Source organism: Microtus ochrogaster, unplaced genomic scaffold (genome assembly GCF_000317375.1).
Source record: "Microtus ochrogaster isolate Prairie Vole_2 unplaced genomic scaffold, MicOch1.0 UNK48, whole genome shotgun sequence".
NCBI classification, from domain to species: domain Eukaryota; kingdom Metazoa; phylum Chordata; class Mammalia; order Rodentia; family Cricetidae; genus Microtus; species Microtus ochrogaster.
In genome coordinates, this window is record NW_004949146.1 from 1,550,334 (window position 1) to 1,577,075 (window position 26,742).

Consider the following 26,742-nt stretch of genomic DNA (forward strand, 5'->3'; position numbering starts at 1 on the left):
TAATTTATTTATTTATTAAGGATTTCTGCCTCCTCCCCGCCACTGCCTCCCATTTCCCTCCCCCTCCCCCCGATCAAGTCCCTCTCCCTCATCAGCATGAAGAGCAATCAGGGTTCCCTGACTTGTGGGAAGTCCAAGGACCGCCCACCTCCATCCAGGTTTAGTATCTATTTAAAAAAAAATTAAAAAAGAAAGGCATTCTGATATGCTTACCAGAGCTTAGTTTTTTTCATTGTCTTTAGCACAAGACTTCAGTTGAAACATTGTTAACTCTAAGCATGGTAAGCATCTTCAGCATAGTGAGTTAATGTTTGAGGACTGACAGCCGTTGGGTGAGCATCCTCAAAGTGCTCACCTTCCAACCTTTTCTAATGCAGTTGAATCATGCTTCAAATCATAAGACCTAATTTTCTTGACCAGTCTCTAATCCTTCTGTTCAAGACTCTGTGTAATACAGGAGCCGAGCAAAATTGTGTAAAGTTATGCTGGAATAATGACTTACTCTGAGATCTAGAGAGCAAGCCGACTACACCTCACGACATAAATATTAGTGAACTTTGCTCATGGTCTACAAAAAGTGATAGAAGCTTCGTTTCAAAACTGTAATCAAAGAGAGAGCTCTAAAGCAAGGGGGTCTAAAGAACAGCTACAGAGATACTTAAAATTGTTTTTAATTAAGGAGGAAATATACACATTTCTCTGTCTCATGGAGTACTTTTTTCTGGGTCGTAAATTCTTTGTAACCCTGTGGCTGCTTTGTGGAGCATGCACATCCTGGTACCTGCAGAGGCCAGAAGAGGGGTCGGATCCCTTGGGACTGGAGTCAAAAATGGGTCTGGGCATTAGTTCCTGCAACCACAGGAACAGACGTTTTGTTGACTGATGTACCCTCAGCACTGAAAAGGGGACCTAGATACAGGAGACACCCAACAAATACTTGCATTAAAAACTTAAAAATATAATTTTCCCCATTGTCCTCAGTAGTGAGTGAGGAATAGAAATCAGGAAGCATGACTGAATGTAATGAAAGTGTTTATCATATTTAAATTCTTTTGCTTTTCCTCAACATTATGCTTATATAGACAATAAAAATAAAATGTCTAGTTAGAAAAAATTCTAGGCCATTGTTAAATCACTGAACCTTCACAGTTAAGAATTTTATTTAACTGGAGCCTGTATGAGACTGTTCCAGCTGCCATAACAATATGGTGGGGGCTAGGGGAGATCTTATAGAACAAAACTTATTCTGTCATCGTCTGGAGTCTGGAAACGCCAAGACTAAGGCTGGAATGTATGCTTTCTGGGAGGCTGTGCTCCTAGCCTGCAGCTGCTTGCCGTCCACAATGTTCTCACTTAACCAAGAGCCGAAAGAGGCTGGCTCTTACTCCTCACGAGCCATGGCTTCCTCTGACCAAGCTTCACCTTATGACTTTATTCAAACTTTCATTCTCTTCCAAAGTCCACACTTTCACATACTGCCACATGAGGGATTGGGGCTCCAGTGTACACGTTTTGAGAGACCATGGCTCAACCCGTGGCAAAGTTCGTCTAAGGGCTGTCTTGTATTACAGAAGAGAGGACAGTCCGCATGGACCTGCTTCTGGAAGAGGTCGGTATGGTGTTAGGTGAGTTGAGAAGATGGGAAAACAAGGTCCACCTGATCTCTTGTCTGGTGTTGTTAGCACATGCCAATAATTCCAGGGCTCAGGAAGGAGGATCCTTGTGACTTTGAGACCAACCTGAGCTATCTAGTGAAATGCTATTAAAACAAACAGGGCAGTGAGGTGGTTTGTCAAGTAACAGCACTGCTGCACAAGTCTGACAACGTGAGCCCATGGTGGAAGGAGAGAATCACCTCCACAGAGTTGTCCTCTGACCTCCACACCCACGCTGTGGCATGCATGCATGTGCACACCATAACTAATAAGAAAAAAAAAACTAATCTAAAACGGGTCTCCTAACAAGTCTTTTTTTGATTTTGTTTTTCAAGACAGGGTTTCTCTGTGTAACAGCCCTGGCTGTCCTGGAACTCATTTTTGTAGGCCAGGCTTGTCTCAAACTCACAGAGATCTGCCTGCCTCTGTCTCCCAAATGCTAGGATTAAAGTATACATAGCTACCATACCCAGATTTATATAAAACAAGTTTTTAAAAGTATTTTCTGTTATCTTGTCCATGTCAAAGTAATTGTATAATTCTAAGTATTTGTGCCGGTAATCACAAGTGGCCTGCTTTATAAACTGACATCTTTGATAGAGTCATTTATTTAAACAACCTGGTTTTGTTTTATTTTGAGATAGATTCTTACTCTATAGCTGTGGCTGGCCAGAAACTCACTATGTAGACCAAGCTGGCAGTTCTCAAGATCATAGAGATCCACCTGCTTCTGTCTCCCTAGTGCTGGGATTAAAGGCCACCAGGCCTGACCTATATCTTATTTTAAAGCCAACAGAAGAATTCCCCAACAGCAAGCCCATATTCTTTGAAGTTTCTCGGTAACATAATTTTTCTTTATTTATTTTTATGTGTATGTGTTTAAGTAAAACAAAATATTTTGTTTGGACTTTTTGTTTTATAAGATAGAGTCTTACTGGGACCTAAGCAGTCTTAAACTCCCTACACAGCTCAAGCTAGCATCAAACTCACTACACAGCCCAGGCTAGCCTCAAACTCACTACACAGCCCAGGCTAGCCTCAAACTCACTAATACAACCCAAGCTAGCCTCAAATTCACTACATAGCCCAAAGTAGTCTCAAACACACAACACTGTCTAGGCTAACCTCAAACTCACTACATAATCCAGGCTAGCCTCAAACTCACTACACAGCCCAGGCTAGCATCAAACTCATTACATAGCCCAGGCTAGGATCAAACTCACTACACAGCCCAGGCTAACATCAAACTCACTTGATAGCTCAGGCTGGTCTCAAATTCACTAGACAGCCCACGCTAGCCTACAGCTCATAGCCTGTTTCCTACTTCAGCCTCCTACACGCAAAGGTTAAAGGTATAAGCCACCACATGTGACTAGCAACATGCCCTTTTTTTCTACTGTTTTAAGAGTAAAATGGCGTGACAGATTTACACCTCTGGCTTCTGTGAACAAGGCACAAATGAGAATAAAGTGAATATTAAATATTAGGTACAGCCAGAATGACTGCTGCCAGCTCATTTAGTGGTCTATGACAGAAACACCAACTTCTTCTGTGTTTGTTTCTTAGTTCCCAAACCGAAGAGTTCCCTTGACCAGAAAGAAGTTACATTTCTGCCACCCTCCTGAAACAGCCCTTCTGTGTCTATGTTGTTGGTTTTTAAAATATTTTTGATTTTTTTTTTATTTTTATTTTATGCATATGGGTATTCTGCCTATATGTGTATCTGTGCACCGTGTGTGTCCCAGTGGAGGCCAGAGGAGGGTGTTGGCTCCCTTAGAAATGGAGTTACAGATGTTTGTGAACTGCCATGTAGGTACTGGGACTTGAACATGGGTCCTCTGGAAGAGCAGCCAGTACTCTTAACTGCTGAGCCTTCTCTCCAGCCCTTATTATTGCTTTTTAAATTTTATATTTTATAACACTAAACATTGTGATTTTGTTATTACTTAAATTTGTAATTACAATTTTACTATTATTTTCTTTCTATAGGGGAAGAAATTGACTTTAATGATATGGACAATGTTCTTAAAAACATTGGGTTAAGACTCCACTTAAAGGAAAACAATGTATTGATGAAAGGCTTGCCAATTGATGGTAAGGACTAACTCAGCAAGTATGTAATTCACCAGTGAGCTATTTACTGGCCCAGTTATCACTAATGGTAATGATAGTTACCATTAGGTACTAGTGTCGCAAAAATGAATAAAAAAAAGTTTATAATGTATAGTTTATGGATAACAGTGAGGATTAAACAAAACAATGAACATGAAAAATACATGTTTTAAGCATAAAATATTAATATAAATTTTAAAATGTTATATACTATGTGTTGATGAATAAGCATTTGATTATGACTATTAAATAATTTGTTTTCTTATTAGAATAAGCATCCAAGGTTTCATCTTATATTTAAACATACATTTATTGTATTTGATCCTCAGTCCTCCTTTATCTTCTGCTATTCCCCCACAACAAATAGGATCCTTTATTTTCATGTCTTTTTGTTTTTAATCTAGATTCTGTACCATTAATCAGTGGTATTGTGTTTGCCTAGGATAGCCAAGGCCCTAGGTTTGATCCCTGGCAACACACACACACAGACACACACACACACACACACACACACACGATTCTGCAAAAAAGAAAAAACTTGGTATTTGTCCTTACAAATATGACTCATTTATCACTTAGCGTCATGACATGCAATAAGGTTCATTATCTGCAAATGACAGAAACTTAAGATTTTGTTCTTCATTATGGCTAAAGAATACAAACATTTTTCTTCCTCCATACATCTGCTGATGAGCACCAACTAGTAGGATTGGTACCACAATAAACATGGGTGTTTAGGCACCCCCACTGAGTGCTGAGGGCGGAAGGAGGCAGGGAGATCCGTCTAGCCACTGTTTTTCAAGTGGATAGATTTACTCCCTTAAAAACTTACACATACAAGGGAAATCCCTAGAGCTGTTTCCTGAGACTTCAGACTTTGTGCTGTATCATGGGTGTCCTCGGTTCTAACTCTGCGGTTGTGTGCCTTGCTTCACAGCTGCCGGGAAGGTGTATAAGCACAAACTGATGGACGGCGTCTTGTCCCTCAAAGGTAAGTGAGAAACTGGGTAGAACTGCACTTCTCAGTGCTTTGCTTTGCTTTGTGGGTGATGATCAATCAAGTTGTTACGTCGTTGGCTGCGTTAACCACCACGCCCTGTGAAGACGCAACATTCCACTCTCACGGCACTTGGAGTCTGTTTGCTGAGAGTTCTAAGTCTGAGTGGCTTCTGGCTATAATTTGGCAGACTTACTCCTTATATATGTCTCTACAGGGGTCATGGACAGAACAAGGAGAGGTGACAACCCTTTCCTCACCAACTCCACCCCTTTGGCTGCTCACCCTTTAATTAATGCATTGTTGTTGGAGGCCACTGGTTCAGTTTTTAGCTGCCCAGACTCCCAAAATAATTACACAGAAGCTCTATTATTTGTAATATTGTTTGGACAATAGCTTAAGTGTGTTGTTAGCTAGATCTTACATTTAGAGGCTCGTGGTCTATGTTTTAGTTGGCAGCTGGCATCTCTCTGGCTCTGCCTTCTTTTTTTTTTTTAACATTGAGTTTAGTTTTGTTTTTTGTTTTTTTGTTGTTTTTTTTGTTTTTTTGTTTTTTTTTTTGCCTAGCTCTACTCTGCTAAGTCACTGGGCAAAACAGATTCTTTATTAACTAATGATATTCACAGCATACAGAGAGGAATCCCATATCACCTTCCCTTTTATGTCTAAATAAAAAAAAGGTGTCAAGCAAGAATTATAGATACAACATTTATATCTACTTTGTCTTTTATTATAACTAAGGAAAACTATACTTATAATTATCTATTTTTCAACTCCACCAAAGACTCCAGAAGGATATAGTATTACCTAAGTAAACAAGAAGTGCATTATAAGAAACTTCCAAAACTCTAGAATTGACAGAGACATCTCACTGTCTGGATAGGCACCCAAAGTTCTTCTGTATCATTAGAGCATCCATCTTCAGCCTACAGGACCATAGTATCTGGCAGACTTTTCCATGAAGCAGGAAATTTCAAAGACAGTTCTGCCTGTATTGGCAGTTTGTCAGTCACTTTCTTCTGTGTCCTGCAGAATGTCTGGCAGTCTCTTTCACAGAGCAGGAACCCCAAAGGACTGTCTCACATTCTTTAGGCAACTTCAGCAGTCATTTTTCTGTGGGTCTTCCTATATGTGAAACAGCATAAAATCAATTTGTCCAGGCAAGAGCAGTCTCTTGCCCAAATGGCTAACAAACTCTATAAGGAGCTCTTTGATGCCCATCAATTCCTCTTGAAGTTATTGGTGCTGCCAGAAGCAGATGTGTCTCGTCATGAAAAGTTTTAAGTTTTTAAAACATTTTAAATGCTATATATGTAAACAAAAATTTGTAAACAATATTTGGGAATAAGCAGTTAAGTGTCATTACTAAGACTGAGCCTACTTTGTCTTTTGGCTCTGTCCAGTCCAACATGGTGGGGCAGAGGTCTGTTTAGTGTGAGCTATGCTCATAGCCCCATTTTCAGGCACACAGTGCGTCTATGTTGTCATTAAACAAGTTGTAGTACTCTGCTCACAAACCCCATTTAAGTGTTTGGCCTCTTGAAAGAGCCAGAGTTTGTGCTGGTAGCACAGCCCAGGAAGCCACTGTTTTGAAACTCCATGTGTGTGCTTTGTTTTTTGTTGTTGTTGTTGTTAATACCACTGAATTAGAAAGACCTCTCTTAAAGGAGCTGCTGCATGCTGCCAGCAAGTAGAGTCTATTTAAAAAAAAAAAATTGTAGTTAAACTTTGTTTTTTAGTGTCTAGAATTTTTTAAGTCCTCTCAGGTTTTATGTGGATTTAGTGAGCCCCATGTTGGGCACCAATCTGTTGTTGGAGGCTGCTTGTTCGTTTTTTGGCCACCCAGACTCCCAAAATAATTACATAAAAACTATATTATTTGTAATATTGTTTGGCCAAAAGCTGAAGTGTATATTGTTAGCTAGCTCTTACATTTAGAATTGACCCATTTTTATTATTTTATATTTTACCACAAGGCTTGTGGTCTACCAGCAGGGTTTTAGTTGGCAGCTGTTTTCTTTTTTTCTTTGACAGCTACATGGCGTCTCTCTGACTCCACCTTCTTTTTTTTTAACATTGAGTTTAGTTTTATCGCCTAGCTCTACTCTACTAAGTCACGGGGAAAACAGACTCTTTATTAACCAATGGTATTCACAATATACAGAGAAAAATCCCACATCAGTGCATAACCAGCTGTGTGGTGGTGTGCACCTTTAATTCCTGCACTCAGGAGGCAGAGGCAGGTGCATCTTTGTGAGTTCAAGGCCAGCCTGGTCTACAAAGTGAGTTCCAGGACAGCCAGAGCTAAACAGTGAAACCCTGTCTCAAAAGAAAATAATAATAATAATAACAATAATAAAATAATAATAAATGCATGGTCATGACTAGGGATTTTATTGCTTTTCTCCTTCCTGTGCTGTTTCCTAAGGAGCTAAGCTTGATTTGAAAAAGTTAAAGAATTTCATGGAAAATATGGGTTATGATCTTGAGAAGAATGAATACGAAGACCTGATAAATTACCTGCCCATTAATGGTAAGTTGCTCCTAATTTTGGATTTCAGAAAGCAAATCTGAATTTATGCAAAATATTTAAAAGAAGAAACAACAGCAACAAACAAACAAAAAAACCCTAAAAGATAGAAAGTCTTGTCCTCAAGGCTGAAGAGTTAGCTAAATTATAAGCACATTCTTAATTCCTCTGCCAGCACACTCAAGTTTGTTCATAGCACCCACGATGGCATCTTACCACCACGTGTAATTCCTGCTGCAGAGGATCTCTTCTGGCCTCCAGGACCCCCCCCCCACACACACACACGCAAGCTAAAATAAAAACAAATCTTTTTTTAAGCCTGTGGTTGAAGAGATGGCCCAGTGGTTAAGAACAGGTGGTGCTATTGCAGAGGACCTGGGTTCAGTTCCCAGCACTCACATCAAGCAGCTCACAACTACCTATAACTCCATTTCCAGGGGATATGATGTCCTCTTCTGGATTCTGTGGGCACAGGCATGCGTGTGCTGCACATACACACATGCAGGCAGAACACTCATACACAAAAAATAAAACTTTGAAAAAAAAGTTAAGTCTAATCCTCATGAATTTATTAGTTCATTGAATGCCAATATATGTAACTATTAGGAATATAACAACCTAACCCTAACCCTCCAAAGACTAGTAAAGAGACCTAGAGGCCAAGGCATCATCATAATGTTATCTAATTGTAGTTTGTTACTAAAAATTCCTTCACTGAGATTCTGAACAAAAACAAAAACTAAGTGCCAGGAAAAAGGTCAGAGAAATCTGTCAGATATGCAGAAATTCTCTACTAATAAAGCGTTACAGCTGAGAAAAACAGTGCATACCAAAGTATAAGTGCAACAAGATTGTGGAACATTAGGAAAATAGCAAGTATACTTACCTTCAAGCCTAGAATTTCTGCTTCAAGTGTCCATGATGGGGAGGACAGACAGGGAAGTCTCCAGAATGGCTTTACCCCAAGTGGTAAAGTTTAGTCTTCCTCATGGGTTAGATTCGGTAATTTTTATGCCTTTCTGGAAAAGTTTCCATTTCCTCTGAATTGTCTGATTGTCGATATAAAGTCACTTGTATTCCTATATATTCCTTTTAATTTCTGTAGCTGGTGTCAATGGTCTCTCTGGTTTTGATCTTTTTTTTTAAATCTAGTCACGAAGGATATAATTTTTCTTAGCTTGTTTTCCAGCTGTCTGGAAACGTTAGTGAAATATCACAAGTATTTTACTTCTAGAAGTAGAAATTCTCTCCCTGAGACATACTTTCCGGATTGGTGGCACCATATGAGAGGCATTGGAGCCCGCCTTTAGCTTGTCAGTAGCCTGCTGCAGTAAATGAGACAGATAAGACACCGTCCCAGAAGAAGAGTTTTGCCTATTGTTAAAGCTCAGCTAAGTTCATCAAAGCCCTTTCACCCACATTGAGCATGGCTAGTGGAGGAAGGGCAGGGGAGCCAAGTCCGGCCTGAGGACAGAACATGGAAACAGAAGCAGAGCACTGCTAATGTCTCAAGTTGGATCTTGTTTTTCTAGTACTCATTCATCCATTGGGTTGCTTGGAATTCCTCCAAAGAGGCTGGTCTCAGCCCAGGGGCCTCCTAGCTGTGGTCTGCTGTCCTGACAGAACAAACAGTGACATCAGCAATGTGAAGCTGGTATCGTTTTCATAATCAGAGTTCTGTCTTTCCCCATTTTCAATTGAATGAAAGCAGAGCAGAATTCTAAATCAAATATTAAAAATTGGCTAGACCTCTGTGTTTTACTTTATCTCTTTTTCTATGTGTATTATCATTTTTATACCTAAACTCTTGTTTTACAGATGATGGGATGGTTAATATGAATGAGGTCATAGACAAAGGGAGTCTTTTTACAGGTGAGTCATTAATCATTCCTGAGTGTCTATTAAGGATCCTAAGTATGATCTGTACAAATTAACCACCCAGAAGCTGCAAGTAGTGGAATCTCCTGCAGTTGAGGGAAAATATGTATAAACAAACGCAATAATATCATAGGTGTTATGTTAAAAGTCTCAGAAATAGAAAAGGATTTGCCCGGCGGTGGCGGCGCACACCTTTAATCCCTGCACATGGATCTCTATGAGTTCGAGGTCAACCTGGTTCTACAGAGTGAGTTCCAGGACAGGCAGGGCTATGCAGAGAAATCCTGTCTCAAAAAAAAATGAAAAGAAAAAATCCCAAGGGTTTCTCAAGGGAGAGAACATAGGAACTGACCCTTAAAAGAGGCGTCAGTGTTTTCCAGATGCAACAGAGTGGGTGTCTCTGACATAAGAAGCATAAAGGGTAAGACAAGTCATTTGATGTAGGCTATTCAATCACACTGTCTGAAAGGCGCCTTCTGATTGGTTTAATAAACAGTTGAATGACCAATAGCTAGGCAGGAGAGGTTAGGCAGGACTTCCAGGGAGAGAGAGGAACTCAGGGGTTAGAATCTAGGTGTAGGGAGATGCCAGCAAAACACAGAGCAAGTCAACCATGCAGATTGGAGGAGAGGTTAAAAAGCTACATGGCAGAATGTAGATTAATAGAAACAGGTTAATTTCATTTATAAGAGCTAGTCGGGAACAAGTCTAAGCTAAGGCCAAGCTTTCATAGCTAATAATAAGTCTCTGTGTCATTATTTGGGGCTAGTAGAAACTACAGTAATGGAAACAATTTAGCATAAACCATAAGACGGGGGCATATTGGAAAGTTCATATCTCGTCAAAAGCAGCAGACAAGGAAGTGGTTCCGCTATGGCTGTAATCCCTAGAGCTGCTGACAGGCAAGCTTTAGGGACCCCAGTGGTCCAGCTTCACAGGAAAGGTGTTGAAAGTTCTTGGAGGAAACGGCCCTTGTGCCTCTTTCCCCCAGTCCTTTGTGCAGATGAGCTGCCAACCCCCCAGGCATTCCTCGCCAGACAGAAGCTTTGCATGGGGCTGCAGGGACTGAAAACAGGAGTTAGCTTATGCTGCCTGGCATTGGATTTGTCTACCTAGACCATATCATCGAGCTAAAAAAGAACCAACACAAAGGAAATTTCCACACAGCCACAGAGAAGGTTGGAAGGGGGAAGATATGTGGTTATTTACAACCTAGTAACCAGGAATGAAGAAAGAGTGTGCTACCAAGCCAATTTCTCTGCTTTGTTTCTTGACCATGTTTGTGATAGTTTGTGATCCTGCAAGTTTCTTCCCCATCAATTTACATTAAATACTTGAAAATATTTTTAAAAGCCTGGTGGTAGCTCACACCTTTAATCCCAGCACTCGGGAGGCAGAGGCAGGCGGGTCTCTGTGAGTTCGAGGCCAGCCTGATCTACAGAGTGAGTTCTGGGACAGCCAGGACTACACAGAGAAACCTTGTCTCTAGACATAAATAAATAAATAAATCCCTCTAACCTAGTATTTTTGGATGGGAAAAGAAAAAGGAAAGCCACCAAATCTATAAGGTACGACAGAGAGCCAGCTGAGATAATGGTTTTTTAAAGCTCTGTAGTGACATAGCGTGTGATCTAGAAGACTGTGTGGAGCTTGGAGGATGGCTCTGTAGGTGAGAGCACTTGCTGTGCAAACACGAGGACCTGAGTTTGAACCTCAGAATCCACATAAAAGCCAGTATGGCCACACTGACCCTCATAACCCCAGTGCTGTGGGGTGGAAACGGGATGATTACTGGGCTTTCTGGCTGCCAGCATAGCTGCAGGTTCAGGGAAAGACCTTGTGTCAAGGAAATAAGGCAGAGGAAGAGAGCAGGGAGCCAACATCCTCCCACTGCCTCTGTGCATACCTGCATAGGTGTACACATATGCACACAACCCATACACTGCACACAAACAACCCATGCACTGCACACATGCATACAACCCATACACTGCACACACACACACAACCCATACACTGCACATAAACAACCCATGCACTGCACACAGACATACAACCCATACACTGCACACACACACACACAATCCATATACTCATATGTGCATACCACATACATACAATCCATACACTGCACACATGCACACCACACACACAAAATCTATACACTGCATACACAGATAAAGCCCATACACTGCACACATGCACACAATCCATACACTGCATGCACACACACACACACACACACACACACACACCACACAAAAGAAAAAACTTGAAAAAAATTAGATTCTAATTTTTTCTTAAAGATATATTATAATCAATACTGTTTCCCTTGTTGGCACGTGCCCTCACTCTATGGGTAAATGTTTGCATCTAATTATTCAGCCTAATGTTGATCATAATGGTTTTGGTCAACGCCTCTACAGTTTTGTCCTAGAAAATTCTTACGTTCTTGCCAGCTTGAGTCCATTAATGTTTATTTAACAAAGAATAAGCATTTTTTTCCACAAAGTAGAATCATCTTTTTTTTTTTTTGCATTTTTTGAGACAGGGTTTCTCTGTAGCTTTTTTTGGTTCCTGTCCTGGCACTAGCTCTTCTAAACCAGGCTGGCCTCGAACTCACAGAGATCTGCCTGCCTCTGCCTCCCGAGTGCTGGGATTAAAGGCGTGCGCCACCAGCGCCTGGCTTAGAATCATCATTCTTGAACTTTTCAACTATTAGTACTTTTGATTTTTTAAAGGTGAGAAGATTGACCTTGTTGAGCTGAACGATTACCTGGAAAGCATAGGGATAAAGCTCACAGAAGACAAGATGATGAAACTGCTGGGCAAGCTGCCAGCTGACGGTGAGTATGAAAAGACACCACAGTAGCCTTGGAGAAGTCGTGAGCATATGAACCTGTGTGACGAACAAAGATGTCGCGTGCTGCCCATCACCAGCATCTCACCAAACAGATTTGTTTTCCATTCCTGATTTTTATTATTAGAGTGAAAATATGAATTACTAGAATAAAGCATTTTCAAAGGTTTTGTTTCTTCAGCTATAGACATTTATCCCACTTCTGAATAACTGCATTATTGCCTAAGACTTGAAATTTCTCTCTTGCAGCTGGTGGGAAACTGTACAAGAAAAGGTTGATAAAAGAATTGGAGAATATTGAAGGTAAGACATGGGGGGTTTAGTCCTCTGTAGGTGACACCGAGGTCCTTGAACCATGCTGTTGTTTGCACTTTTTGGATTATTCTTCTTGCCATCCCTACTGTTGGATTCTTTAGACAGATGCTGGACACCAAAATAGTTACCCTGTAGTCGACCTAGAAACAGGGGCTCCTCTATAAACTCAGATATTGGAAACATCAGGAAGTAATAACACATAGAGCACTAGGCACTTTTCCAACAATATCGATCTTGAATTTTCAGATGATAGTGTTTAGGGGAAAAGTTATTAAAAAGTTTCCCATGATATTATAATAGATAAGAAATGTAAACAGTGACTAAAGAAAAATTATTCCCTATATACAATAGAATAATGATTGGTCATTAAAAAACTAAACAAAATCTACTCAGTGGCAACCACATGAATGGCAGTGGAGACAACTGTATGAAGTGGAATAAGCCTGCCACACCCCCGCACACAAAACGGACACCAGATGATCTCATTTACATGCATCATCTAAAAGCATTGACCTGGCAGGAGTTTAGAGTAGAATGGTGGTTCAGAGAAAGCAGAGAACAGACGGGGACATTTAGTTGAGATCAAGAAGCCCTGCTGGCTACTGGACAGTCGGTGGCTACGGACAATGGCACCATTTCGGAAAGTTAGAAAAAAGAAAAGAATTTGGAAGGTTTTAGCCATGAAGAGATGACAAATGTTTAGAAAAATAGATATTTCCAACCTGATTTGAACATGTTTGTTTTCATGTATTACTTTGGGCCAGGAGAATGGTTCATCGGATAAAGGTGTTTGCCACCAAGACCGAGGATATGAGTTTGAATCCTGGAATCTAGTAGGAAGGAGAGAATTGACGCCTAGGAGTCATCCTCTGGCCTCCACATACACACTGTAGCACAGGAGCGTTCTACACACACACACACACACACACACACACACACACACACACACACACTAATTAATTTAAAATAAATAAATTTGACTTTTAAACAAATTTCCTAGAGAATTGTAATGTAATAAACCCATAGACTTTATTTTTCTCCATTAATTTCAAGTTTTGAATTCTATTATAAAGGTACATTGACAAACACTGATTTGGGTCTTTAATAGAAATTCCAAACTCCTCACTTACTTCTCTTAAAATTTCTTCTAAAAGCTAAGATTGAGGTATTACTCAAGGGTAGTGTTTGAGTAGCATGCACACGCCCTGAATTCAGTCATTAGCACATGCAACACACTCACACACAGCTCTAATAGAATCTCAAGAACAAGTGTAAAGAGTTCATAATTATGGTATCAAACACATTGTTACTGGAGTAGTTTAAATGCCCTTTGTCCCCGTTGTCTGAACAAAGCCGGTACATAGGCATGACCTCTAATGACCTACTGAGGCCTCATATTTCTCAAATCCTTCTTTTCTAAGGGATAAAGATACCTTCAAATAAGATGAAAGATTTCATTAAAAATGCAGAAATTAATCTCGATGATGAAGACATCCAGATACTGATGGATCATCTACCAGTTGATCGTGAGTTTTTTTCTTAATATAACTTGCAACATGAGCCTAGAAGTGGATCTGGGATGAGGAGAGGATGTACCTGAAAAGAATGGAGATAAAATGTAGTCCTCACACATAGCTACCAAAGTGAGCCCAGTGGCCACTACTCGGGAAGAGACACCAAGAGCACCAACACAGATAACAAGCATCTTGTCTCTACTTAACATGATAGGCAATGCCAAGCTCAAACGAAAGTACTGAGAATATTTTTTGGTTTAGAGTGCTAATCCAATAGGAAATAGTATTGAGTAGCACTAAGTAATTCTGACAGGTGGGAGGAATTGTGCTAAGTGCTGTGTAGATAATTAGCTTATTGCGTCTTCCAAGTAATTCTACAAGTTAGGTTCTAGCTGTACCTCTGTTTTACATCCCGTGAGACGAAGATGCAGAGAATACTTGTTGCTTGTCAAAAATTGGGGAGCTAGAAAAGTGGTGGAGCCAAGAAAACTCAGGTAGTCTTGATACCAGAATTTTTTCTTTCTTTTTGGATTTTTGAGATAAGATCTCTTTATGTAGCCCAGGCTCGCCTCATATTTGTAATCCTCCTGCCTTGGCTTCACACATGCAAAGATTGTAGGTGTAAGCCACCACACGTGGCCTCTAGAAATTAACCATTATGCTATGCTGCCCTGAGGTCTTAGAATTTCCAAAGAAGAAGTGGTGACATAATATAGCAGCAGTGAGAACAAAATTAATCAGAGCTGGGTGTGATGAAAGGCCTGCAATCCCAGAACTTGGGAGGCTGAGGCAAGAGGACAGGAAGTTCCAAGCCAATCTGAGCTACATAATGAGAGTTTATCTCAAAAAAAAAAAAAGAAGAAGAAAAGGGGGGGCAACAAGGTGTCTTAGCTGGTGAAAGCATCTGTCACTCAAGCCTGATGACCTACATCAACCTCCAGAGCCCACGTAAGGCAGGAAGAGGGAACGGACCTCACAGAGTTATCACGTCACCCCCACACACGCACACGTCAGACACATGACAATTAGAAATAACTTTTGAAAAGAAGAAAATAGAATTAGTTAGCTGTGGCGTACATTCGGTAGTCTTACGTTAATAGACCTGAGGAAAATTCAGGAAATCTGGGAGGATGCCAGACCCAAAAGATGTAGTAAAAACAGTAAGATTCACTCAAGTCCACTGATAATGTGTTTTTCTGAATCAGTGAAAAATATCAGCCCTTCATTCAGTTGGCTATAGTGTTTCTAATGGATTAGGCAGCTGGCCTTATAATAAGAGGTAAGCAGTTTTTCCAAAAACTATTTTGTTTTTCAAACTACTATTTGATAGCTATTTTAATCTACCACTGCAATAAATGTCCTACAGACCCTGACCATTGCTCTGTTTTCTTGGTATTGAGGAACACGGTCATCACAGTGATTTAAAATATGGTGATATTCATGTAATAACTTATACATCTGTTTAATCATCTAAGAAAGGGTGATAATTCTGGGCCCAGTGGGCCTCAGGAGGGGACATACAGTTAAGAAAGGTTCTTATACTGATCACATTAATAAGACGCTAACAAAAGATTGTCATAACTGAAAAAGCATTTTTAAAAGCAAGAATCAATTTTGCATCTAAGGTAAATATGTATTGGTTTTAAAGTCAATTCATTAGCTGTAGTGTGTCTGCATTGTGATAGAACTTTGTTTAGTAAGCATTTGTGCAGCATTGGTCATGCAAACCACTACACTAATGATTATCCGTGAATAGTAAGACTATAGACTCCAGCCCTCAGAGTCACATACAGCGTTGGAGAATCACAAGTAACACAACAGTACAAACAAAGTATGTCCCCTTGACCCAGTCCCAGTGGAAGAGACTATCCGTGGCAGCCTTGTCTTGGCTGTCTCAGAAGCCACACCTCCCATCCACTGGCTTTCCACTTTAATATGAGAAATACTAAGTCAAGTAACTCTATGGTGTCTGAGAATGGTCATTGTGAAACAGAGATCTGTCCTTGTAAATGAGCAATACCGAACACGTCAATCCTGCAGTTATCATGGTGGAGTTCCAAGAGCAGCCAGCGTAGACCAATGCTCTCACTTAGCAGAAAAGACTATCGACAGGTCTGAGGCTACATTGAAGGGGAGTGTTTTGTCTTGGGTTGTGCTATGTGGATGCCTGTAGTGGAAACAGGAGTAGTTATATTAATTAAATTGATGAGGATCAGACGTGAAAGATAAATTTTATGAAATGTTTTCAAGTGAGTGAATATAGGCTTCTGTTTTATAATTCACAATTTGATGATTTCATATCATTTTCTAAATCTATTTTATGCTTTTTTTGTCCTAAAGATAACGGGAAGGCTGATTTCTCTGTGTTGATGAATGGAATTAAAAAGATTACAGGTGAGTGGGCTATTAACATGAGTATTATATTGTATGGTCTTTACATTTTATATTCAAGTAGGCTTTAACATAACATAAAAATCAAAGAAATTTCAGGATTAAACTGTACCATAGAGTAAACAGACTTGACATCTATCTCCAGGATATTCCATGTAGCAGGTACAGAAAGCCCATTCTCTTCTCAGCAGCCCAGTGTCCTCTCCAAAACAGAGAAGTTCACAGAACAAATCTTATACAGAAGAACTGAAAATGATGTCTTGGGACTCATCAGATCATAGCAGAATAATACCAGAAACCAGTAGAAAGATAAAAACACACAAATGCTTGTGACTGACAGTGCCTTTTTTAATGACCAGTGAGTCCATGAAGAAACCAAGAAGTGAAATTTTAAATTCCTAGAATCATATGAAAATGAAAGCACAGCTCACCAGAACCTTTGGAATACAACCAAGGCAGTTCCCAGAGGGAAGTGAATAGCCACCAATGTTTCTATTGAAAAAAAGTCAGTGATACACCTCACGGTCATACAAAAGCTAGGACAAGCACAGACCAAGAGCGGTGGATGTCAATAAGGACTGGGGTAGAAATGAATGAAGTGAAAACTAAAAGTATACCACAGAATCTAGTGCACAGATAGGTCTTTGAAAAGGCAAGCTCTTTGCCAAACTGACTAAAAGAGAGACCCAAACTAGTAAAATTAGAGGGAAAAATGTCTGTTACAACAGATTCCAGTAAAATCCAGAGCATCATTAGGGAAGGCTTTGAAAACTCACATTCCAAAAAAAAAATTGAAAACCTGTTTTTCTAAGTGATACATATTTAGAGATGACACGCCAAAATCAAGTCAAAAGAATGTAAACAATTTAAACAGATGCATAACAAGAAACAAGATGGAGAGGGCTGGAGAAGTGCCTGCATGAATGCCTGAGTTCAGAGCCCCAGAACATATATGTATGTATGTATGTCTGTGACCCAGGAGTGAGGACAGGCAGAGCACATTGACCAGTAAGTCTAGCCAGTCGGTGAGTCCCAGGTTCAGTTAGAGACTGCTAAACAAGCATGTACATATACCACACACATGTAGACGTAAGTCACAAACGATGCCACAGCAGTTTGGAATTATGATTAATAGGGTACTATTTATTAAAAGGGGAAAAAACTTACAGATCACCGTCAGCCCTCTGTACAACCAGGAAAGGAGTCTAGTCGCCAGCCGAGCAGGAAGTGAAGAGAGCGAGAGAAGGAAGTGGCCGCTTTTTTAAAGGGAGAGAGACCACGCCCCAATGGGCGGGTATCTCAGCGGCTATAGGCTGGAGGAGCGGAAGGACCTCCCGCAACACCTCCCCCTTTTGTTTAAGTAAGAGAGTTCTAAACCTACTATGAAATTATATACAATAAGTACAAATATCCTATTCTAACTAGATTAGGTCTTATATAATAAATAACTTGGCCAAGTCATGAAAGAAAAGTAACTACATTTATATAGTCTTCAACCCCATCGAAGATCTGAGAAGGGAAATAATGTTACCTGGGTAATTAGGAAGTTCAGTGAAACAACTTCTAAAACATGCAACAAATCACAGAGACAACTAGCTACCTGGGCAATCACCCAAAGTCACATTAGCAGCGTTGAAGCAACCAACTTTGGCTAAGGCCTAACATAACTGACATACCATTTTCAAAGGCAAACAACTTTTCAAAACTATCTTACCCTGTCTTGGCAGGATATGACAGTCCTGTTTTATCCATTGATGAACACTCTGTATCTTTGTCAGTGGTTGAGGTATGGGCATTTCTTTGCCCCAAAACCAGTTCTGCCAAAAAGAAAGGCTCCAGGTGGAGTGTCTTTGGTGCTCAACATTCTCTCGGGAATAGAGAGGTGTTGCCAGGAGCAATTGTGTCTCACTATCACGAAACTCTTAGTTAGATTAAAGGCCATTTTCTACAGCTCTTTGAAGAGGTTGAAGAATATCTATACTGAGTATAATCTCTATATATCTAAAGAACCTGATCAGTCTAATTATAAATGACAAACTTAGATGACTATTAATCTATATAATTCTCAATATCTATCTAACTTAGAGACTAAGACAATAAACAACTGTGTAACAAATGAGGATAATGACCTCCAAATATAAACACTGTACAAATATACATTACAATATGGTAAATATATATCAATACAGAAACATTATATAAGTATCTTAATCAGAGGTAAAAATATACACTGCAATATGGTAAATATATACAATATATATCAATACAATATATGTCAATACATAAAAAATATTTTAAACAGAGGTAGAAACATGCATGCATACAATAGTCAATATAATTTAACTTTGTATCAATATACAAGAATGAATACCAATATTTGTCTAAAAACAGTAACTCACAATTATAAATATATTATCCCATCATCCCTCTTTTTTTTTTTCATGATGATCCATGAGCTTATAAAATTCCTCCCCCAACCCTCAATCATATACTAATTATAATCAACCCCTAAATGATGTCCCTAAACCCAAGGGCAAACTTTACTGGGAGAGGGGACGTCGTCCTCTAGAATTACTTCCAGCTGTCATGGGGGCGACATTCTTTCTGGGGGATCCTGTGAAAGTAAAATGATGGTTAAATTTCAAGAACAATGTCTTTTAAAATTGCCAATAGTCTCTGAGTATTTTGTGCAGGTCTGGCCAAAATGTTGTATAAGATGTGCACCATTTCAGCTAACCAAGTTGGAACTGTCTTGTGCAGCTGGTACCAAAAGCAGGTCTTGCAGTAGCGCTATCAGTATCATGACGTCATATCAACCAGGTGGAGTTGTTGTTATGGGGCCCCATCTTCTTCCTGGAAACTTCAAATGTCACTTCAGGAAAAACTCATTGTTCATTGTGAAAAACTTAAACATTATAGGCATACATATATATATATTCAATGAAAGGCATGATAGATATATTCAATGAAAAGTATGATAGATATTATAAAAGTTACATACTCAAAAATATAAAAGTAAAAATGAGATTGAAGAAGCAGTAAAAATTCTCCCCACATCTGGGTAGTACTGGCACACACCTTTAATCCCAGCACTTGGGAGGCAAAGACAGGTGGATCTCTGTGAGCTGGAGGTTAGCCTGACATATAGAGTGAGTTAAAAGACAGTCAGCGCTGTTATACAGAGAAACCCTGCCTCAGAAAAGAAAAAAAAAAAACCCACTCCCCACAAAGTAAAGATGGCTTCTCTGCTGACTTTTTGCTAACACAAAAACCACCACCTCTCAAGCTGTTCTACAAAAGGTACAGGAAAGACGCTCACTGTACAGACTCACTCTACAAAGCCAGTGTTTCCCCTTTTCCAAAGCAGGATAAGGACACATCAACAAAGAAACTATAGACCAATTTCCCTGTTGAGCATAGATGCAAAACTCTCAACAAAATACCTACAAATCAAATTCAAAAGCACACTTGGTCTAAGCTCGGAGATATAAGACTTGTGCTGCATATGCAAATCAGTAGGTTGCTACACCACTTTACACTGAAGAGCAGAAATCACGTGATCAGCTCAGTAGCTGCAGATAAAAGCCTTTAACAGGGAGCTTTTTATTCTTCACGATAAAAGTCCCAAAAAAAGTAGGAATGGCTGGAGCATGCTTCACACAGTGAAGGCTGTGCACGGCAAACCTGGACTCGACGTCACACCAAACAGAACAAGTACTGAGAGTGACTCCTCGAAAATCTGGAGCAAGACAGGGCAGCCACGCTCACATGTCTTAATCAATATGGAGCTTGACTCTGGTAATTAAGATGAGAGAAAATGAATGTGATAAGAAAGCAAGAATTCAAAACATCCTTGCTTCTAGATCATATGATCCTATACTTAAAGGACATTAAAGTTTCTTCCAGAAGCCCTTGGAGCTGATAAGACATTTTCAGTAAGGTAGTATAATACAAAATCAACAGACAAAATAAGTAGCCTTTCCATATACTAATAACAAACTTGCCAAGAAAGAAACTGGGGTGTGGAGGGAGCTCATTTATGACAGCTTTTAAACATATAGATTAATGCAAAGGGACAAACCTAACCAAGGAGGTTTGAATTGAAGACTTTTAGGGGACTGAAGGAGACACAGGCCTGAAATCCCTGCACTTGGGGAGATGTGGAGTTCAAGGTTATCCTCCACTATACAGCAAGTTTAAAGCCAGCTTGAGCTTCTTAGAAAGAAAGGAAGATAAGGGAAGGGGAAATGGAGGAGGAAAAAGGGGGAAAGGAGGAAATGCTGTAATGATACCAATTACTTTGTATGCTAACATAAAAATTTGAAGTTTGTATTTGGGGGAGATACGAATCTTGTCCATTCAAACTTAACATAATTGTATACTATAAACTCTTTTATGTTGTCATTTTACAACCATGACATAACAGAGACAAAAGAAGAAGACAGTGAAGGCAGTAGAGAGGCTAGAGGAAAAGCGTATAAAACAAACAAGCAAGAGGAAGCTAGGAAGAGAACTATGACACTGAGAGAGGGTACGGCAGCTGACAGTGCCTGTGCTGTTGCAGAGGACACAAGTTTGGCTCCCAACACCCAGCCAGGCTGCTCAGAGCCACAGCAACTCCAGCTCCAGGGGATCAGGTGGCCTCTGCAGGCTCCTTCGTCTTTGGACTTGGGTGCACAAACCACACACATAATTAAAAAAAAAAAAATTACATCTCCTTAAATCTTATTAAAAATACAATCTTTTTTTAAAAAAAAAGAATAGAGTTGTTATTTTAACGGCTGAATTTCCTTTTTTTCTTCTTTTATTTTATGTTTTAAAACAATCTTTTTTTATTTTACATGCCAATCCCAGTTCCCTTTCCCTCCCCTCCTTCCGTTCCCCCCCCCCCAAATCCATTCCTCAGAGAGGGCGAGGCCTCCTACCTTACATTAATCATGACAAACATTACTAAATTACTGAGAAGTTATATGATCCCTGTTGTACTTGTAGTCTTCAAGAGAGTCCCCCTTTACTTGTTAAAATTTCTTGTGTTTTTTTATTATTGTATGTATATATGTTTGTTTGGAGACAAGATCTTAATATATATGTATGTATATATATATAAATATATATACACACACACACACATATCTACACACACACACATATATCTCAGACTGACCAGACTTCCCATCCTCCTGCTGCAGCCTCCCAAGTGCTGGGATACGCACATGCCGAGCTGTCGCCACCGCCACCACCCCATCCTTCCTCTCCCCTTCTTGACCCTGAAGGGCTGACACACCCTCCCTGGGTCAGTTGCTCTTTCTTATAAAGTCAACAAGGATGCGTCTCTCATGTGTGTTACATGTACATATTTTATTTATATAATGTTATAAATACATAATTCTGTAGTCTCACCTATAGCTGTTTTCTTTTTCCTAAAGGAGAAAAGATTCATGCAAAAGACATCAAAAGTATTCTGGAGAACATGGGGATAGAAATGACAAATAAAGAAAACAGAAAGCTGCTCAAAACTCTGCCCGTCTCTAGTAAGCTTTCCCCATACCTAATAATGACATGTAAAAATGTGCTCCTTCAACAAGCATTGACCAATATCTGCACACTCTATCCCAAAACACAGAAAAAATGGGGACCGTTTCCATTGCCCCAGGTTCCTGCTGTCAAAAAGAAAGTCAGGTTGTTTTAAAATTTGGTATTTTTGAAGGTTTCATATTAATTCTAATATTTGAAATATTCCACATTGGTTTAAATATTTATTTTTTGTAAAAAGACCCAATTCTGTACTAGACACGTAATCCCTGAACTTCTTTGCGTCTGGTGCTCACGTACTCACGTGGAAGTCAAAGGGCAGCTAGTGTGGGATGGGTTCTCTTCCACCGTGTTTGCCCTGGGTGGGGGCAAGTTCATTGACCTGCTGAGCCAACTCTTCAGAGGTAGAGGTAGGATGATCACTACAAGTTCAAAGCCATCCTGGTCTGCACGTGAGTTCCTGGCAAAAAAAAGACCCAGCCCTACCTAAGCATTTCTTCTATTTTTTAATAACTTCTTACTTATTTTGGTCGGACTCTATGGTGCTGCAGTTTTCATGCATATGTATATGTATATATATCTTGCTACCTTGCTCATATTTACCTTCTCAGTACTCTCTTCATCCCATTCCCCTTTCTCACTGACCCCTGACCCCCTTCTTTCTCCCAAGTAATTCCCTTCTGCTTTCATACCTCATGTGTGTATGATATGTAAATATGTGTGTGCACACATATATTTTAAAATAGATTCTACATGTGAGGGAAAAGAGCCTTTTTTTTTTCCTAAGTCTTTCACTATGTAGCCAGAATTGATCTGGAACTTTGAGTTGCTCTGGCTGTTGAGATTACAGGCAGGACCCTAGCCAAGCTTCCAGCTAACACTTCTAGAGCCCCTGTGCTCACTTTGATTAGGTTTAGGAAAAGGTCCCCTAAGACAGAAGTCCTATCTTAAGACCTGTTCTTGTTGTTGTTCCTTTGTGAGACATAAAACACTTATGAATCAGAAAGAAAATGAAAGAACTGAATGATAGATAAAAGAAAAAGATGAAGCCAAATTAAAAAAGAAAAAAGTTTTGTGCTTCAGTGCACCTGGGTACAGCTTTTGTACTTAGTCCCCATGGATTCGGTCCCCTGTGCTGAGGCTTCTCCCAGAGCTGGGGTCTAACCTCTCATCTCATTGAGAATGAAATGTGATGTGTCTAAGTCTTTCCTTTCCGTATGTATGAACGTAGACTTTATCATCCTTCAAAAACACCGTTGTGTTTTATCCTACAGCCGACAAAACTCTGTTTAAGAAAGAATTACTGTCTGGTGTGAAGTCATTCAAAGGTGGGTGAGAAAAAGACAAGAACAATCAAATTTGAGACTTTCCTTAAAGTATAAAATAACAAAAAGATGAATTTCATTCACTAATTGTTTGCTGTCTGCTAGGTATTCGAGAATCATCTGGAATATAAAATTATATATAGGAAAAATGGACTCATGCATTGTTACTACACTTACATACATTGTTACACTACTGTTTTCTTGTACAGGTCTATTTTAATTCAACTCTTACTTGGTATTTTGTTCATTTTACATTTAGTACTCAGATATCATTTTCAGAATTTTAGATTCTTGCTAACTTGATCCAATGAAAATGAATATTTTCATTCATTATTAAAAATAAAAAATGTTATTTTTATTTTTTCTTATCCTGAAAAATGAAAGGTTATTATACTGTGCTGACTGGTTTTATGTCAACTTGACACAAACTGATCATCTGAAAGAAGGGTCCTCAGTTAAGGAAATGCCTCCATAAGATCCCTGGAGGCAAGCTTGTAGGGCATGTTCTCAATTAATGACTGATGAGGAGGGCCCAGCCCACTGTGGGTGGTGCCATCCCTGGGCTGGTGGTGCTGAGTTCTATAAGAAAACAGGTGGAGCAAGCCATGGGGAGCAAGCCAGTAAGCAGCACTGATCCATGGCTTCTCCATCAGCTCCTGCCCTGCTTGAGTCCCTCCCTGACTTCCTTCAGTCATGAACAGTGATGGGAAAGTGTAAACCAAATAAACCCTTTCCTCCCCAACTTGCTTTTGGTCATGGTGTTTCATCATAACAATAGAAACCCTAAAATAGACATGTATCATTATTGCTTCCAAATTTTGAGTTTCTTATCGGGGCCATTTGTCCATTATCCTACTGTAGTATAAACATGTATTGCTAATAATTAAAATGACCTCTTTATATATCAACTATAAGCACATTGTCATATACATAGTGAATATTTTCCTGGTTGGTTATTTGCATTTTATTTTCATATACTGTATTGAAATGAAAGGGGGAAACAGCTCACATGCTCTCTAGTTCATCCACTTAAAGTTTACAACTTTAGTAGACCAATAGAGTTGTACAATATCACCACAATCAGTTAGACAACACTTTATCACCCCAAAACGCAGCTCTGCCCGCCCATTAGCAGTGACTCACATACCCATAGTCCTTCAGCCCTAGGAAACTATGATCAACTTTGGTATATGGGTATTTTTCATTTTGTGTACTCAACCACTTCTTTTCTGGCTTCCCCTTATTTTCCTGTGGTTTCAGTTTTTTAACATTTAATTTTTAACTCATCTAAAATACAATATATTATATTATTATACATATATTACACATATAATATATATCACATATTATATAATGTACATACTGACACTTTATAAATAAGTCAGATTTCAGATTGCATCAATAAAAACCATGCCAGTAGTTTTAAATAATTCTTTCTCATTAACTGTAGTTTTCCTTTTATGAAAAAGTATCTTTGGGAGGCTATTTTTTGTTACTGTAGTAAGTCTCAAACCTATTTTTTACCCAGAATTCTATTATTCTCTTCGCCTAGCTCACCAGAACTGCCAAAGTGCACTGCTCTTGTGTAGTTATGGACGCCTGTTCCTGCCATGTGACTTGATTAGTGCCTTTGTGCTCTCACTTCTGGGTAGGAGTTAACAGTTCAAATTTTTCATTTTGTAACAACTTTACTGTTTCTTGTTTTCTTTAAGGAGGGAGAGTTAATGTCCATGATGTGAAAAGTGTTCTTCATAACACTGGTTTCAAGCTGGAAGCAAAAGAACTGAAGGACCTGCAGGCTCACCTGCCAGTGACTGGTGAGCGCTCTCAACTTCTTTATCCCAGAAGAGCCCGTCCTGTCAAGCCTGAGAGCAGCAAGGAAAGAAACAAGATGAAAAGAAAAACTGAGGACAGATTGGATTTCAGGCTTTTCCTGCAGAACCATGCAGGTGGCAAATGCAGGAGACAGGTTAATTGGAACAATGAAGAACGTGGAGACTTCAGAGGGAAGAGGGGCAGTGATACAAAACAAAGGGGAAAATACTGTTCCGCAGTTGAAAATGTGTGGGCCATAGTGACACAGCACTCAGGAGGATCTCTGTGTGTTTTATAATGGTCTCCATAAAGAGATCTGGGTTAGCAAGGACTACGTGATGAGGCCCTATTTTAAAAAAAAAATTGAAAATGCATTTCCTGATTATTAATGCTATTAAACCTTTAAGAAATGTATCTAAAAACTTTTAAACCAACCAGCAAAGACGTCGGTGCCTCACTAGGGGTTCTTTTTTGACTCAGAACTCCTTTATGCTGTTTTGTAAATTAATAGTTATCAATATTTATTGTGTTAAAACTGAAACACATTTTAATAATGTTTATCTATTAATTCTTTAAACTTATTGTTGCTATCTTTTGAGACCGGGTCTCATTGCATAGCCTGATGAAGAAATTTCTATGAAGCCCCAGGTTGGCTTCAAACTCCTGATTCTCCTGCCTCAGTCCTCAGTGCTGGGGGTTGCAAGTGTGTGCCACAAAGCCTGACTCATATTTTTTGAAAAAACAACAAATTTATTACTTGATAAAATACATCTTATGGAAATATTTTCCCAGAGAATAATTGTCTTAACATTTTTATTAATGATTTTAATGCATAACTAGATGCCCATATATGCTTTCTCTTGCAAGCTGCTGGAATATTTTGGTTGTTTTATTTTATTCTGGTTTGAAGTTAATACTGGGGATTGAACATAGGGCCTCACACATGGTAGGTATGCACTCAGCCACTGAGTTGCAGCCCCGGCCCTTGTTGGACTAGTTTAGTTTTGGTAAAAATATATAAAGATAACCTGACTTCATACACATGCAAATCATTGGCAGGAGAAGCGTCTGATAGCCTTTCCATACTTTCTTCCTGGCTATTCTCTCAAAACTGAGCAAGTAGCTTCTTAAAATGTAGCTACCTTCTATATACTTGGTTACAGCAAAGTGTAGTAGTCTGCCCGAGCCTTTCATTTTTACCCATGCATGGCTTCATAACATTCAGTATTTTTTCAAATCAGATTTATGGCTGAGGGGATGGCTCAGTCTGTGGAGCACTTTCCGCACAAGTGTGCGGATCGGAATTCAATCTCAAATCCCACATAAAAAGCTGGACATCACGCACACACTTGTAAGCATGGAGGAAGTGGAGAAGGGACTTGCTGGCCAGCAGTCCTGACATGTTTGTCTCAAAAAATACAGCAGAGGACTCCTGAGGAATGACACCCAAGGTTGAACTCCTGCCTACACACACACACACACACACACACACACACACACGCATGCACACACACACAAAAAATACAAAAACCTTGTTAAGGCCATTCTTAAGTGAAGCTGACATCTTACTACAAGCACACATAGTGCAGGACAGAATGACAGCTAGTGCCTTCAGATGTCCTCATTTCAAAGATGGAAGTAGTTTTCCCAGTCGCCAGTGCAAATGGAGATGCTGTGGGAAAGGTCCAGGGTGTAGGAGTCTCGGGAGGCAGGTGGACCACTCTTGGAGAAGTGCTCTTCTCCGTGTCATCCACACAGCATGAGGGGACTGGTTCTGCTGACCCCAGCAAAACCCCTCTCCCAGAATGCAGTGAGGCA

The 26,742-nt window shown here is 39.6% G+C and overlaps 2 protein-coding genes across 2 annotated transcripts in view; both read left to right on the forward strand.

The window, feature by feature from the left end:
• Positions 1 to 3,280, forward strand: part of Efcab13 (EF-hand calcium binding domain 13) — a 13,700-nt gene extending 10,420 nt beyond the window's left edge. The window contains exons 9-10 of the mRNA XM_026777177.1: positions 1,572 to 1,625; positions 3,222 to 3,280. Coding sequence (XP_026632978.1) covers positions 1,572 to 1,625; positions 3,222 to 3,280 — 113 coding nt within the window. The remainder of the gene's footprint in view (positions 1 to 1,571; positions 1,626 to 3,221) is intronic.
• Positions 3,281 to 16,219: 12,939 nt separating this feature from the next.
• The window catches only part of Efcab3 (EF-hand calcium binding domain 3), a 55,715-nt gene continuing 45,192 nt past the window's right edge, over positions 16,220 to 26,742 (forward strand). The window contains exons 1-4 of the mRNA XM_026777187.1: positions 16,220 to 16,255; positions 21,679 to 21,783; positions 23,059 to 23,112; positions 24,822 to 24,926. Coding sequence (XP_026632988.1) covers positions 16,231 to 16,255; positions 21,679 to 21,783; positions 23,059 to 23,112; positions 24,822 to 24,926 — 289 coding nt within the window. The 5' untranslated portion in view covers positions 16,220 to 16,230. The remainder of the gene's footprint in view (positions 16,256 to 21,678; positions 21,784 to 23,058; positions 23,113 to 24,821; positions 24,927 to 26,742) is intronic.